Here is a 16,244-nt window from a genome sequence, read left to right on the forward strand (position 1 = left end):
TGCAAATTGACCGTCACTCCAACACACAAGATGGCTGCCCCCATTTGGTCAAAGATGACTGCCCCCATGTGGACACAAGATGGCCGCCACAAGATGGCCAGCAGGGGAGGGCAGTTGGAGGGACCAGGTCTGCAAGGGAGGGCAGTTGTGGGCGATCAGGCCAGCAGGGGAGTGCAGTTGGGAGAGACCAGGCCAGCAAGGGAGGCCAGTTGGGGGCAATCAAGCCTGTAGGGGAGGGCAGTTAGGGGTGACCAGGCTGGCAGAGGAGGGAAGTTGGGGGTGACCGGGCCTGCAGGGAAGGGCAGTTGGGGAGGACCCAGGCCTGCAGGAGAGAGCAGTTGGGGGGGACCAGGCCTACAGGGGAGAGCAGTTGGGGGGGACCAGGCCTGCAGGGGAGGGCAGTTAGGGGGGACCAGGCCTGTAGGGGAGGGCAGTTAGGGGCAAACAGGCTGGCAGGGGAGCAGTTAGGCATCAATCAGGCTGGCAGGGGAGTGGTTAGGGGGTGATCAGGCTGGCAGGTAGAAGCGGTTAGGGGCAATCAGGAAGGCAGGCAGGCGAGCAGTTGTGAGCCAGCAGTCCTGGATTGTTGAGAGGGATGTCCGACTGCCTGTGTAGGCCCGATCCTGGTAATATTGGGCCTAAAGGGGCTGTTGGACATCCCTCGAGGGGTCCCAAATTGGAAAGGGTGCAGGCTGGGCTGAGGGACACCTGCCCCGTGCACCAATTTTGTGCACTGGGCCTCTAGTATATATACATACTCTCTCTCTCTCTCTCTCTCTCTCTCTCTCTCTCTCTCTCTCTGAGTGGCTAGATTATTATGCATTCAGAGATCATAATAATCTGGCCACTCAGTGTGTGTATGTGTGTGTATGGCCAGTGTTGTATTGCACTATATTCTTTTATATTTAACTGGACTCCTTTTTCAGAGTGCAACCTTATATAGCATTCACATGGCAGTAACTTGAATACAACAAAAAGGAAGAAATACGTAAAGTTATCTATTATCATTAATTATGCATTAACCTCCTGTTTGAAATCTCCACATTTGAAGTGAAAATCATAAGTGAACTTTCTAATAAATAATCATAGATTCCATTTTTTTTAAAAAAAAAAACTAGGTCAGAAAAAGAATGAGAATAAAAGTTTCTCTGTTACCAGAAAACAACTTTTCTAGTTCTTGTTATCCCCAACCAAATTCGAGTTTAGGTATAACATAAAACCGAATCCATCAGATCCCTTTCTTAGTCACATATTTGAGTATTCTTAATAGTTTGACTGAACTGGGTAGCAATTTGACCATTCTCCAATCAATTCAGTCAAAAGGATGTCTGAATAATACTAATTAAACTCTGGGATATCAAGAATGAGAAAAACAATGTGAAAACCACTTGTTATGTTATGGGGAATTAAAAAAAATTAAAACATATAAAACTGTCAAGTTTTCACATTGCTTGTCCAGTCTATTACTAAATATGAAAAGAAATGAAAATTACCAAAGATGAAAAGAAATAAAAATGTCACCCATAATTCAGATAAAAATAAGTCAATAAAAATCAACTCTGAGATAATAACCCAAACATAGTATATAGTTGATAAAGACTACAAAGAAGCTTTTATGTAAAGAGATCTAAAGAATAATATGTTTGAAAATTTCAAAGCAATCATAGTCTTAATGAATAAACAGAATCTCAACTGCAACATAGAACTATGAAAAACATCAAGTAGAAATTCTAAAACTGAAAAATGCTGAATTCATTGAATAATATTAGAGATAGAAGAAGAGTCTACGGCCATACCACCCTGAATGCGCCCGATCTCGTCTGATCTCGGAAGCTAAGCAGGGTCGGGCCTGGTTAGTACTTGGATGGGAGAGATAGAAGAAGAATCAACTCAGATTAATGAATAGGAATCATCCAAACTGAATAACAGAGAGAACAAGGGTTAAAGAAACTGAATAGAATCTCAGAGACATGTGAGATAATATCAAATAGTCTAATAAACTACTGGGAGCATGTGTAATTAAAGTCCCATAGAGAAGCGTGAGAATGACACGGAAAAGTCCTTCAAAAACAACAGCTGGACATTTTACAACATTGGAGAAAAACACAGACTTAATAGATACAAGTTTAATGAACACTTATCAAAACAGATATAAAATGAACACTATATACAGAGAATAACTATTGAAAATTAAAGGTAAAGTGATGACCTGGGATAAAATCAGAGAAAAAAGGCTCACCACAGACAGGGCAGCAATACTATAATGCAAGAATTTCTAAGCAGCTTTGGCAGGAAGAGAAACAATGTGATAGAAAAAGAACTAAAGATGGGCTTTGTTTCATGATTTTGCCTAGAACTCACCTTGTTTAGGAGGGGGAAAAAACCTAAATTTCTTCTGAAGCCAGTGGCAAGAAAGATAAGGAAGAGGAAGACCATTTCAAATCAGTCCTTCATGTGCTAAACAATTCCTGCCAAATCCCACAGCTTAAATATGTAATAATTCTTTAAAAATCTATTTCTGTAATAAATTCCTGAGTTGCTGCAAGTACGGCTTGTAACATAGTGTCAGAATATTGGACTTGGGTCTTTTTCACTTGTTTTTCTCCTTTCATCTAATTTACTAGAGTAGTCATTGCAACATAAGACTTTTCACTTGGGCCAATTATAATTTTTTCCCCAGTTTTAGTATCAATACAAGAAATCAACATTTGAAAGACTAAGGAGAATTACATAAATAGGACTGAGAAAAGGTTCATGCATTTAGCTACCAGCATGTGAGTGCCAATTTTCAGTTAGAAAAAGATAAATTCAGCCAAGAGAATGCACTTTGTAGAGATTTCTCAAGAGGACACCTAAATGAGATGTTGCAATTCTTGCTACATGCAACTTATCATTAAACAAAAGTGGTAGATGTTGTTGCAAAAGCAGAGATAAAGTCATAATTTTTTTAAAGTAAAAAAACAGGCTGGACTTAAACTTTTTAGCAAAATCATAGGGAACAGTTAGCTGCATATCTGAATGAATTAATCATCAGAAGATGACTGAAATTTCAACTGCTAAATAAAAACCTACAACATACATATACTAAATAAAATAAAAACTATAAGGTGTTAACAGTTATTCTCTGAGTTCTGGGTTTCTCAATTATTTTTAAACTCTGAGACTTGTTTAAAGTTTGTTTCCAAATAATTTATAGTAAAACTAAAACATTTTTAAATTAATTTGCAAAGTAAACCAGAAGTTTAGCAAAAGAAAAAGTTTCGATTTGTAGGCAGGAAGATGATCCTAACAGCAAAACTATTTGCCCATTACTTCCTCTCACAAGATCTCCTTTACCTAACAGGCTCCTATTAACCTTACAGGATATCTTTGCTTTGCTTAGTTATCTTTTTCCAACTAAATGAGCTCTATTTTCTGAACCTACATCCAAGTATCTTCAACGTAGATGGAGGATCTGACTAAAACTAACTGCTTTGCGCAGTTTATTGAGATTTTGGTGGACTCTGCCTGCACAGTTAACCCTTGGCCACTAAATTGTTCATGGATTTCTAGATCGCTTATCTGTGATACTTCTAAGTTTCATTGGTTCCAATGATATTCTCAGATATCAATTTTGAAGGTCAATGAAGAAAGTAATAATAACTAGAATAAAGACTACTAGATGACATCAATGCATGTTATCATGTGTTTAATGTTATGGTAAATCTACACATGGATTATCTTAAACTCACAATAATCTGTGACAAAAAATACTGAGTTATCACCACTTTGCATGTGAGAAAAATGAGACTTAGAAAGAGAAAAATAATTTCCCAAGGTTACACAGCCAATAAGGGCTGAGTGAGGATTTTATTCTAGAGCCTGCATATCCCAACCCTACCTGACCCTGTTTCCAGAAAAAAAGGACCCCTGCGAGGAGCAGGAGCTGGCCTGATTTGATGAAGGATGATGAATGATTGGAATACACCTGTGCTCTCTGGGCAAGTCACAGAATCTATCTAAGGCTTTGTTCCCTCTTCTGTAAAATGAAGATATTGAATTCCATGTTCTACAGGGCCACTGTGAGATCTCAGGTTACAGTACCCTAAAATATACCAGTTGTATAGAGTTAGTAGGAAAAACTCGAACTTAGCTGTAGAAGTCCAAAATTCACCATTAACTTTTGTGAGTTGGGGTAAGTCATTTAACCTCTCCAGCTATTTGCCTCACTTCAAAGGTTTGTTTTTTATTTGTTTTAAAGATGTTAGTGGCTTCAAAAAGTGTAATATTGCACATAAAGTACTATCCCAACATCATAAATAAATTTTATAGCATTGAAATTATGGATTTGAGCAATTATGATAAATAGGCTTCTCACTCTTTTTTCTTCCTTGTTATTTAAAACACCTAGTGTGAAATATTTTAGGGTAATCCTTATTTGTAGTAGGTTTAAACAGAGAGGGGTGGGCAGGAGGGAGGAATGGAGAGAGGGAGAGAGATAGAGAGAAATAACCTCCAAGGTTCCATTCACACAGGAAAAGGGTAGAGATGTCCAAAAGAGGCACACAATCCTATAATGAAAGGGGAAATGTATCCACTAGGACACTAAAAATTTTCAGTAAAAAGCAGCAGGAAAGTAACCTACGTATACACTGACTCTGCTGCAGTTTGACCAAGTTAATGATTAAAAACGCTGCCATGTGTCACATTTTCCCCAAGGTGTCTATTTACCCTGATATTGATATTATTTTCTCTCTGTGGGCCAAGGATGCCCTGGCTTCTGTATAGGGATTAATGATTGATTAGTTCATAGCCGGGAAGCTTACTAAAAGGGAACTGGTTACTCTTGGCTGCCATTTTTTTCTGGTCACCTGCAGGAAACAGGTTGCCAAGCCGGGAAATGAAGAGGATCCTGCTCCTCCTGCTCACTGTGAACGCTCTGGAGAGAGGTGAGACTTCCCGTGCTGGGACCATTTACAAGAACTCTTACTAGTCTAATTGTCTGTCGCCACTTTGAAAAAGTATACAAAGGTGGAAAACAGAGTAATTGGAGAAGATATTAGAAAGAGAAGAATCAAAGCAGGGTTCATCTGAGCTGAAATGTGGCCTAGCGCTTTCAACTGGAATAGCCAAGAAATCAAGATAATCTCATGAAAGGAAGAAAAAGTATATAATTTGTCAATTATCCTTCCCTGCTTTTTTGATAACCAAGACCTGGGGAGAACCTTTTGAAATTAGTATATTTTTTAAATGCATTTGAGAGAGAGAAACCTCAATGTGTTGTTCCAGTTATTTATGTATTCATTGGTTGATTCTTGTATGTGCCCTGACCTGAGACTGAACGCGAAACCTTGGTGTATAGGGCCAATACTCTAACCAACTGAGCTACCCAGCTAGGGCAAAATTAGAATCTCTTTAGTTAGTAGAAGATAATGCAAATGGAGGCTTTGATCCATCCATGAGCACTTTTTTCAGATTTCAAATATTTATTGCCACTGAGAGCATAGTACACCATATCAATGAGGTCAACTGAGATTTGAGTCTCTTAAAGGAACCCCAAACATATATGTGAAAATACATTGTAGTTTCTAAAATATCCCACATAAAATAATTTAATGAATATGAAACATGATTATCAAAAGATAATTGAGCTATATTTTATTAAGATTATTCTTCAAATAGAATCTTTATCTTTTAGCAATGTTTAAAAATCTTTTTAAAGGATACAGGTTGAAATTATGTGAAGTATACAACTTTATGGAAATTTCCCAAGCTGAAAATTTTATAATCAGTTTCAATTTACTTTTCTGGATGATGCTTAAAAACTTCTAAGGGAATGAGCATTCATCCGGCTTTGAGAAATTAGTTTTCATTTAGTACTGTCAGTCTCACCGAAGTCATACATTAATATTCATATTAGTAATGTATTTAACCTGTGGAATAAAATGTGTATAGTCTAGGAATTATTGGTATTAAATGTGACATGAACAATCTTACTCCTGACTTATTCTATTTACATTAATTTTTCCTTGGTCTTACTTTTGTCGTACAAATTATTTAAAATTTTGTCTCATTCACCCATAGATTTTTAAGTAAGCTATAGGTCTTATTTAAGACTACAAAGTCTGAGATGTACTGGGGTATAAATAAGTAAAATAAATTGTGTCCCTTACGAGACCTCTGAATAGGCCAAGACCCAAGAAACCTTGAAAGCTTATTCCTTTGCCCAAGGGTTTCCCTGGAGTAGATCTGAACCTAAAAATGCCTACTGAAGCAGTATTGATCAGGATGTTCAAAACACCAGAAGGTTCAGTAATGGCAAGGACCTAGAATTACATGTGGATATTATCAGGTGGGACATGAGTCATCATGTTGGACTACTGACTAAGTAAGTGTACATTGCCTTCGCCTAAAAGAGTTATAGTGTCCTTTGAAGAATAACAGAGAATTCTGCAACCTCTGTTTTGACATCCTTCAACATCCTCTGACTCTGATGAAATATGGATGCTAAAGTCAGCTTTCTTGAAGGTCTAAACTTCACGTCACGCAGGTGCCATAGGCTTGACGATATTCCCTGAGACATATATAATACATTTGCAAGTAACCAATGTTCAATATTTGGCTATAGAGGTCCTGACCCTTCAGTCCTCTATTCCAGGGGTGGGGAATGTCTAGTCCACAAAATCATTTGGTCTGGCCCTGCCAAGGCATTAGGGGTGAATTAATAAATGTTTGACCAAATATAGCAGGCTAATTTTTAATTTGATAATTTTGTATGGCCCACAAATAATCTTATAAATATCCAAATGGCCATTGGCTGAAAAAAGGTTCCCCAACCCCAAATACTAAGTCAGTGATGTGCCTGAAAGCTAGAAGTGTGCCCTGGGTGTGGGGCGGGGGGGATTGCAAAGTACATGAATAAAAGAGTTGAGAGAACCTTGGATAGTGGAGGATTGGTTAGAGCTGCAGTTTTCTAGAACCTGTTACAGTTCTAGATAGCTAACTGACCACCCACAGCATTTGTCTAGACCACCTTTTCTAAAGTGTATTTCACTCAAGACTCATCTTGGAAAAATGTTTCTATGGTCAAATACATTGAAGAAACAAGCTGTACATTAGTCTTTCTTGGTTGTTCACAATCACTGTGTTTGTTTGCCTAAAGGTTCTGAGAAGTCCTGTAAGAAAGAAACTTAACCCAGAGTTTCCCAAACGTATTGGCTTTTCCCTAAATTGCCTATATCCTATGGGAGCATTTTTGGATATTTCAGATCCATAATGGATGCCGCTGTAGCTCAGCATGAACATCAACTCCAGTTAGGCCAGTCCTCTCCTATCCAGCAGCACTGGGGATACAGTCCACAAACCCTTCTGTGCCCCTGGAAGATGTACAGAATCTGAATGTGTCATAAGAAAACACCCAATATACCTACCCCTTGAAAAACAAAACAACAGTGTTTGCCAATTGCCTCCACCTGGCTTCTTTCCCCAGGACTGAGATGAATGTAGTGCTAATCTACAATGTATCTCCCCCTCTTCCCAAAATAAAAGCAAAGGCTGCTGACACGGCTATATCATTACCAAGGAAATAATGCTAACCGGAAGCAAGTTATTGCAGTTCAGAAGAGCTGTTGGCAAGAACAGGATATTTACTATGAACATTTTCATTTTTGCATCAAGCACTTCATTCTTAGCATACATATTTTTACTAAACATGATACCAAACAGCAAGAAAGTCATGGGTGAGCTGTATTTTCCCTTCTTCCATTTGCCTGTTAAAACAGCCCTAGACAGTGTGGGCTTTCCCAAATCTCCCAAGCCACCACTGAATCACCTTGTTTCTCTTTTCTACAAGTTGCCTGCCCCTTTATCAGTAACCACTTGAAAATTAAAGTTGCCTTTAGTTTGATTCAGGAACATAGCTGTACAGAATGCTGGAAAGAAATACTTTAGGATTAGTAGATATCCTCTCTATTTTCCCAAATACTACATCATGGTTATTAAGGAGTTGATGTAGATAGCGAGAACTATGTGACAAAAAGGACACAGCCATGTAAAGAGCTAAAAGTGAGTTTCAAGCAGAAGGAACTCTGGTGCAAAAGTCCTGAGCTAGGAACAAGCATGGCCAGAGTAAAAGCATAAAAGAGGCTTTAGCCAAGAGCAGACAGGAAAACAGCTGAAGCCAGGAAAACGCCATCAAAGGCAACATTAACCTCCCCGGAAATCAAGAGCAATGTCACACTTCACTGTTGTGAGGTGCAATGCGAGGTTTCCACTCACCAACATGTGTGTGGAATAGGGACAAGTGTGCATACTCTTTAAAAGGCCATAAGATTAATTTCTAGGGGAAGGAGATTTTTTTAAATCCTTAAAAAGAATTGATTATCCTCTCCCCCAGTACCTACAGTCACCTAACTTCGTGATTCTGCCCACTGCTGTCCTTCCCCTTTTCTCTCCAATTTCCCCCCAGTTCACTCTGCTCTAACCACACTGGCCCCCACAGTATCCCCCTCTCTATGTACTCGGCACTCCAGCACTTTGCACTAGCTCCTCCTTCCACTTAGACCACTGATCCCTGATATCCACATGGCTCTCCTCACCTCCTTCAGGTGTCTGCTCCAAGTTCAGGTATAAAGATGGCTTCCTTGAGTAATCTATTTCAAATAGCACCTACCACTCCATGTTTTCTTCTGTCCTCGTACCATGCTTTATTTATTTTTTAGCACTCGTCATCTGACCCTATCACCAGCTGTTCATTTGTTTATTGTAACAAATTAAAATGTAGAATATAAAATGTAGAATTTTGACAGAACCAGAATTTTATGCCAATGGGTTGGGTTTACAAAGGCAATGTTATCACTGCTGCCCTTATTTGAGATACCTCAAAATCTTTCACTAAAGACCAAGTATGAGAGAAATAACCAGTCACTAACACCAATGTAGAGGGAATTTAGTGAAATTCATGCTGCCTACTGTGAATCATCCAACTGTCCAAAAACTCGTTCATCGCTATCCCATAAAACTGTCTCTGTCTCCTAACTTCCCTTTTTTCCTGACACCACATTATCTGAATCCCTTATGTTCAGTCCTGTACAGCCTTCGTTGGATTTTTAAATTCATTTTTATGATCCCTATTCAATCTTTCCACATTGTGTACATTTCATCCTTGAAGTGGCTCAGACTTGTACAAAGTATTCGACTATAGAAACCTCCTCAGCATCCTTTTTGTCTCCTCATTCACCTCCTGCATATGCCTGGCTCTCCAGGCCTGTCAACACACCACTCAAACCTGTGTTTCCACTGACATTTCCATACCCTGTCCTTATCCAGGCCCTCGTTCCCCTTTACTGGGCTATTGTAATGGCTTCCTAATCTAATCCTTCCCTCCCATCCCTTGCCCAAACAATTCATATTATTAAAATGCAATAAAACTTGGTATGATGTGACAAATGGAGTCCATAAATGAACTGATTATATTTTTAAAAATCAGGATACTATTTTGGTGGGATTACAGGAATCAGGCTGTCTGATACAAATCCACCCCAAGTTTAGACCCTCTTTTACTAGAACCATGGAAACAACATTGGGCATTTTCCTTTCTTCTCTTGGATCCTAGACCCTAAGGGCCTTTAAGTTTGCCATGCTTGCATGGATAGTGCCTAATAATGAGTCTTCAATTTCTCACTGGATTTTAGAAAATTGTATTTCATTAAGGAAAAAAAAATGTGTTGGTACTTCAGCATAACAATTACATACTATAGAATTGTTTTGGCCTTGTAAAAAGTTTATAGAATTGATTTTATTAATAATAGAAAAGAATGATTTCTAACATTTAAAAAGGAAGTTTCTCTCTATAAAATAATGCCAGTTATGGTAACCTGTTGGACTTAAAAATGCATTTAAGTAGTTCAAGATATCTTCTTGACAAAAAAAAAAAAAAACATGTATAATGGAGACAGACAGTGATAAACATATATAATATAGGCTTGCCACTGAGTTAACTGTATAAATAGAATTCATACAGTTTTAATAGCCATTGTAATGTATGGATGGATAGGAAAAGAAAAATCATCTGTGTCCAACATTTTCTAAATTATTTTAGTCAAGAGATGGAGTGCAGGCTCTGGCTGGGTAGCTCAGCTGGTTAGAGCATTGTCCTGATACACCAAGACTGCAGGTTCTATCCCCAGTCAGGGCACACACAAGAATTAACCAATGAATACATAAATAAGTGGAACAACAAATCAACATTTCTCTGTCTCTTGTTGTTTCATTTTCTTTGTGTCTGTCTCTCTGTCTCTCTCTTCCCTCCTTCCTCTTTCTCTCCTCTTTCCTCCCTTTCTCTCCAAAATCAATCAATACATTTAAAAAGTTCTTTTTTTAAAAAAAGAGTCCATAACTAGCCAATGAAGCAGAATTATTAGTACTTCCTGTTTATATCAACTCAAATGTATACAATATGGAAATATGACTTTGCCATTCCTTACTGAATGATATGTTCTTCCTATTTCATAATGCTTAAGGAATTGGCTTTTTGAAAATTCATGTATGTCCAGAATTATGCCAACCACACAAGACCTAAAAATATGATTGTTGCACTAAAGGAATTTCTATAAAAATAAGACAATTTTGCTTAAGGAAACAATTAGTATTGGCCTGCTTTTTAAGGTCTATTTGCAAGTACCTGGTGAGTATTACTATATGTCCCTGTCTACACAAAAACCAAAGCACTAGACAGACTTTCAGCCATCCTGCTCAGCTTTCTATTTCTAAGGTTTAACAGTCCTTACAACCTTGTTTTTTAAAAGGGGAATATCACCCTGGCCCGTGTGGCTCAGTTGGCTGGGCATCATTCTGTGCACTGAAAGGTTCCTGGCTCAATTCCCAGTCAGGACACATGCTGGGGTTGTCGGCTAGATCCCCGATAGGGGACATGCAGGAAGCAGCAGATTGAGGTTTCACTCTCACATCAATGTTCCTCTCTCTCTCTCTCGCTCTCGTTCTTGCTCTCACTCTCTCTCTCTCCCCCCCCCCTGTAAAAATCAATAACAAATCTTTAAAAACATAAATAAATGAAGGGAATATGAAGAGGAACAATAAACTTTTCCAGGACTTGTAATTACAAATTAAGACTTCAGAAGGGCAGGAATAATCATCTTTCAATACCATAAACAGAATAATACTGAATTATAAGAGTAATTCTCAAACCCACAAATTATAAGAGTAATTCTCAAACCCATAAAATATGCTCAAAAAAGTTAATGTTGCTTATTTGGAAGTTAGCACAATTTTCCATATAAACAATTTATACACAGAGATGAAGTTCTTAAATTGACACACAAAAATGTGTAGTAAATATTGGAAGTGAACTGTGATAACTACAAATCTCATAGGACTTTTGTGATTGAGGTAATATGTAAAATATTTGGAACAGTGCCTGACTAATTGTTGGTACTCAAATGTGAATCATTATCCTGATATTATTTATTCTTCTATTGCTTTAAAAACTAAGCCCTGCAATGCATTCTAAGTTTCCAAGTCAGGATGCAGGGGACATCAGCCTCACCCATCCCAAACTTACTCCCTTATTTTCACCCCTGCAAAAGCATTTATAGATGACAAAGTGCCCAACTTATGAAGGGAATGGGAGGTGGAATGAGATGCATGGAGAAATAATGCCTCCTAGGACTTTGGCAAATATATCATCTATACAGGCTACTACCCGTGATAAACCCAAAGACATTAGTTTGAGTAGCTATCAAGTCACTATTTTAAATTTTCAATATCTGAAAAAAGGGCCCCATTTTTTCCATTGGTGGCATATTAAGAGGTACATTTAATTTCCTCTAGAGTAGTTAATCGGCAGATGTCATGTAGACCTCTAGATTTAGTATTAAAAGAATTGAATTTCTTCCCATCGATTCAAACTCAGAAAATTGCACACCTGCCTGAAAACATCAGTATCAATATGAAAAAACAGATGAATGTTTCATATAAAGATGAAAAACATCAAAGGAGATGAAACCAAAAGAAAAAGCCTAAAATGGAATAAACTTGATTGCTACTTCTTCATTGAAAGTGTTTCTAGTGATACATTTATAATTTTCTTTAGCTCCAATATTCAGGTCAGCTTCCTAAACCAGGCCAGCAATGTTCAAGTTCTCAAATAAAATCATTACTCCGAAATCACCAATATCTAGTCCGACTGCTTAATAAGCACTGCAAACCATAACCTTAAAAATAAAACTAAGAAAGCAAAAGCAAATATACTGACCTTTGCTGACATAGACGTGCCTGTCAGCATAGAATAGAAATAAAAATGCCACAGAAATGAAATTGCAAAACTATAAAATGCCCAGCAGAGCTCTGAAACCCCATGATTCTTCTGAACAAAATTGGAAAACAGCAACTTAAGAGAATTCCCAGCTTTCTGTATCAGCATGTATTCAATTCAATGTTATTTAGAGTCCATCCATCGCTCTTGGAATACAAACAGTTTTTCTAGGAGACCAAGTTGCTTTTACAGAAAGATTATAACAGCAATAGTTAAAGCATTCAAAATACCTTCCTAAAGTGGAGTTTGTACCAAGACAGTATCTCATGTCTATCCCCAATAGATTAGCAGTTCCATGAGGTCAGAGATGTGTCTATTTTGCTCTTTAATTGTATATTCAATACTGAACCCAATGTCTGGCACAGAGTAAATCTTTTAGGCATGTCTGCTGCATGCATGAATGAATATTGTCAGCTGTGTTGGGAGAGGTAAGTTACATGGAGCACTAAAGATTTTCTGAAAGTAAGTCTAATTTCTTTTCAAAATTCCAGAATTACACATGACTTACCAGAATGTTTCACAATACAGGTAGAAATGAGACACACTATTGCAAAACCCAAAAATTCTGTTAATGAGATTTGTAAACATTTAGTGCCAAAAGGTCACTGTGTGAAAAAGATTTCACCAGTGTCACTGAGATTATGCCAATATTTACTGGGGCCACGTCAAAGTCCAGATTGCCCGCTTCATAACCACGAGGCACATTAAAGCATAGAGGATGTCATTTACAATTCGTTCAAGATAGATTTAATTATATGAATCAACGTCGGCTCAACTAGAATGAAAGTTTTATTAAGCAGTACTCCATGGAATGGAAATCAATTTATAATAATCACACTGCAAATTAACTTCAGTTTTTGTTGTCTTTTGAAAGATGAGAATATGATTAGCATATTTGCCTGCTAGTTTTATAAGCTGTATATGTTCTCTTTGGATAAATAAAATTTTAAAATCAGAGATATATTTTGAGTCTTCCACCTGGAAGACACATGGCGCAACAGCTCCCTCTGCAGGTAGGTCTTGTAAGAGCAGTGTTACCTTTTTATATATTTAATTCTGAATTTTCTGAATGCCTCCCCCTTTTGGGCTTCCTCCTTGCTTCTGTCATGCTCAAGGCTGAATGTTCCCGTAAAAATGGCTTCAAAACCATTTTAAGTCTTATATAGTCAATCTAGTTTTCCGTTTCTCTCTAATAATTTTGTATTCTAGCGAAAGCACTACAGAAAACCTGTGAATTCCAATGTACTTTGGTGCAAACACAGGTAGTTGATTTCATTAAAGCTATTTAACAAGGGATAATCTATAGTGGTCATTTACACTACATTCACATATACTCACACACTCCTGTAACACACTGAATAAAAACTACTTTTTGCTGAAGTGAGAAATCCAACCCTGACAGGCTAGAAACAAATTATTTCTGGAAAGGCTCATCAGAGTGCCCCATTTGAATACAGGCTCCCACCGTGAATGTTACTGAGTAGTCATTATGAAAAGTATTAACAAAAATAATCTCTGCAATTTTACAGGGAGATTTTATTAAACAAAGTTAGAGCCTATGCATTAAAAAGAGAAAGAGATATTTTTTGTAAACATAGCTTTTGGGTAAAAAGGTTCCATATAATCTCTTACTACTTCTAAAAGGGATTATTTTGTAATCCCTTGGAAGTGATTTTAGACATCAAGAGGATACAATTTTGTACTAAAATCAGGAATCTTTCATATACTAGTATATGGTTATTTAAGTTCCATTTGAATATTTCCAGTAACAAAACGAACTCACTTCTCCAAGAGGCTGTTCACCATCTCAGCTAGTATTTAGCCATGGCTACAGGCAAGTTCTGCCACTGAACCAAAGTCTCCTGCCAGCCACTTCTCCCAGCTCTACCTTCAGAGCAACCTAAAACCACTCTGCAGACATCCTGAGGGTATGGCTATTCATTTCAGGAGGACAGCTCTACCTTCAATTCTTCCCCTCTGTATCCTGCTCTCCAGTCCCACAGAATACCATTAATGATTAATGGACCGTTTCTGCCTTATTTTGACCTTTTGAAATTGTGACAATATCCAACTTTGTAAACCAGTCAATAAATTCCGGGAAGTGTGCTAGATTTAAAGGTTCTCAGATACCAGTGGCTTTCTGTACTCCACTGACTATTAGTGTTACCAATCCTATTGTGTTTGTCCTAGTTTCCAAAATAAGAGGTTTTGAACACGTGGGTTCTTCTGTGTTGTTTTTATGGTATTTTAGTTGGTCCCTTATTACAAAGTGCTGCTTAAGAATGTCTTTGTCCTTAGTTCTGACTCTTCTCATGTCAGTACTATATTTTGAGTCATCCACCTGAAAGACAGAAGGTGCAACTGCTTCCTCTATGGGTAGTTTGCACCAGTAAATCTAATAAATCCTACAGAGAATCTTTTTTAAAAGAAGGAGGAAGAGGAGGAGGAGGAGGAGGAAGAGGAAGAAGAGGAGAAGGAGAAGGAGAAAAAGAAGAAGGCGAAGGAAAGAAGACCTTCTCTAGCCTGTATCCAACCTCCTTCACTGTCTAAACCATAAAACAAAAATTTCTACCTTCATTTATGTAAAGTTGCTCTTCCACAGACTGTAACTGTTAGGGAGGTGAGGACATCTGGGTGATAAAGGCATGACAGCAATTGCCATCACCTGAGATGGATTTCCTAATATTTAAAGTCAGGAAGATAAGTCACTAAAAGTTAAAACCACTTATCTCAGGACAGAAACTGAGTCATTTATATACTTTTTAATTCTTTTTAAAGAAAGAGCACCATAGCATGTTGGAAAATGTCCTAGACTTATTTGCATAATGATATAGGGAAGAACACTGGCTACCTTCCATGTGTCCCTCCCCCCCTCACTGCATATGGAATAGGTGTGTTGAACAAGTGAGTCTCAAAGACAGTAGAAAACTCATCTCCTCCTGAGCAATCTAGCTCTTCCCAGTCTCTTGAGTGGACTAAAGAGTAAGTTCCATGATTTTTCTGTTCACTCTCAAATAAAAGGTCTTCTGGTCCCTTTGAACCTCGAAATAACTACCTCATAACAGTCGTGGGAATATGTTTGTGTTTAATAGCCAAAAATGTGTAAATTTGCTTAAAGGTGAAGCTATTCCACAAGATCAGGCCTAGGTCAGTCCTACTGCCTGTCGTGCCAAAAAGGGACAGGTACACTTTCCTCTCTTTTTCTCTGCTGTTCTCCTCTTTCCTCCTACTCTCTAGGCTGCTTTTGGTTCCTCAAACACAGGGAAGGAAGAAGCCAGCAGGAGAGGTAAGAGCAGGAAAAAGAAATTCACTGGGCAGCTTAGTGAGTAGTGTTGTTTCCTCTGGTTATGGGAGATGTTCAATGTTGACATTTTCTTTGTGGCTTCTTTGAAGATCTTCCTCATCATCCTTGGAGATCTCTCACATCCAGCTAACACCTCAAAACTTTCCTTTGGACCTCTGATTTCAAACTGCCTGCCTCTGCACAGAGGTATCACACAGTTGGTGGCCTACTGTCCTCTAGTCAGCCCTTTGGGGGAGGGATTGGAGGAGGGGGGCAACACAACTCCAGGCAAGATCACTCTCCTGTTTGATCCATATCAGGTCCACAAGCCTCAGCAAAGCTTCCCACTCACAACCCTCTCCTTTGTTGCCCCAGGCACTGAATCAACCCCCAACCCTTTAGCTTTCTCTAGTTTGAATTGGACATCTGTCCATTGTACCCCACACTTCAAGGGTCCCCTATCAAGGTCTCTGAGTGTTTTCCTTGAAGCCCATTTTACTATACTTGAAATGAGGGGAAGCACACCCCTCTACTCCCCCAAACCCACCACACTGACAACTTTATCCAAAAAACCATTTTACCTAATTTTCATCTTTTGCCACTGCAGAATTCCCCAAATAAATCCCAAAATAAATCCCAAAATTTCTCGTA

The 16,244-nt window shown here is 38.2% G+C and overlaps 1 protein-coding gene across 1 annotated transcript in view; it reads left to right on the forward strand.

Annotated features, from left to right (window-relative positions):
* Positions 1–4,772: 4,772 nt before the first annotated feature.
* GC (GC vitamin D binding protein) overlaps positions 4,773–16,244 on the forward strand; it is a 37,750-nt gene continuing 26,278 nt past the window's right edge. The window contains exon 1 of the mRNA XM_079777025.1: positions 4,773–4,928. Within this exon, the coding sequence (XP_079633151.1) occupies positions 4,880–4,928 (49 nt within the window). The 5' untranslated portion in view covers positions 4,773–4,879. The remainder of the gene's footprint in view (positions 4,929–16,244) is intronic.

The sequence above is a fragment of the Cnephaeus nilssonii genome, assembly GCF_951640355.1.
Source record: "Cnephaeus nilssonii genome assembly, chromosome: 1".
Lineage (NCBI taxonomy): Eukaryota > Metazoa > Chordata > Mammalia > Chiroptera > Vespertilionidae > Cnephaeus > Cnephaeus nilssonii.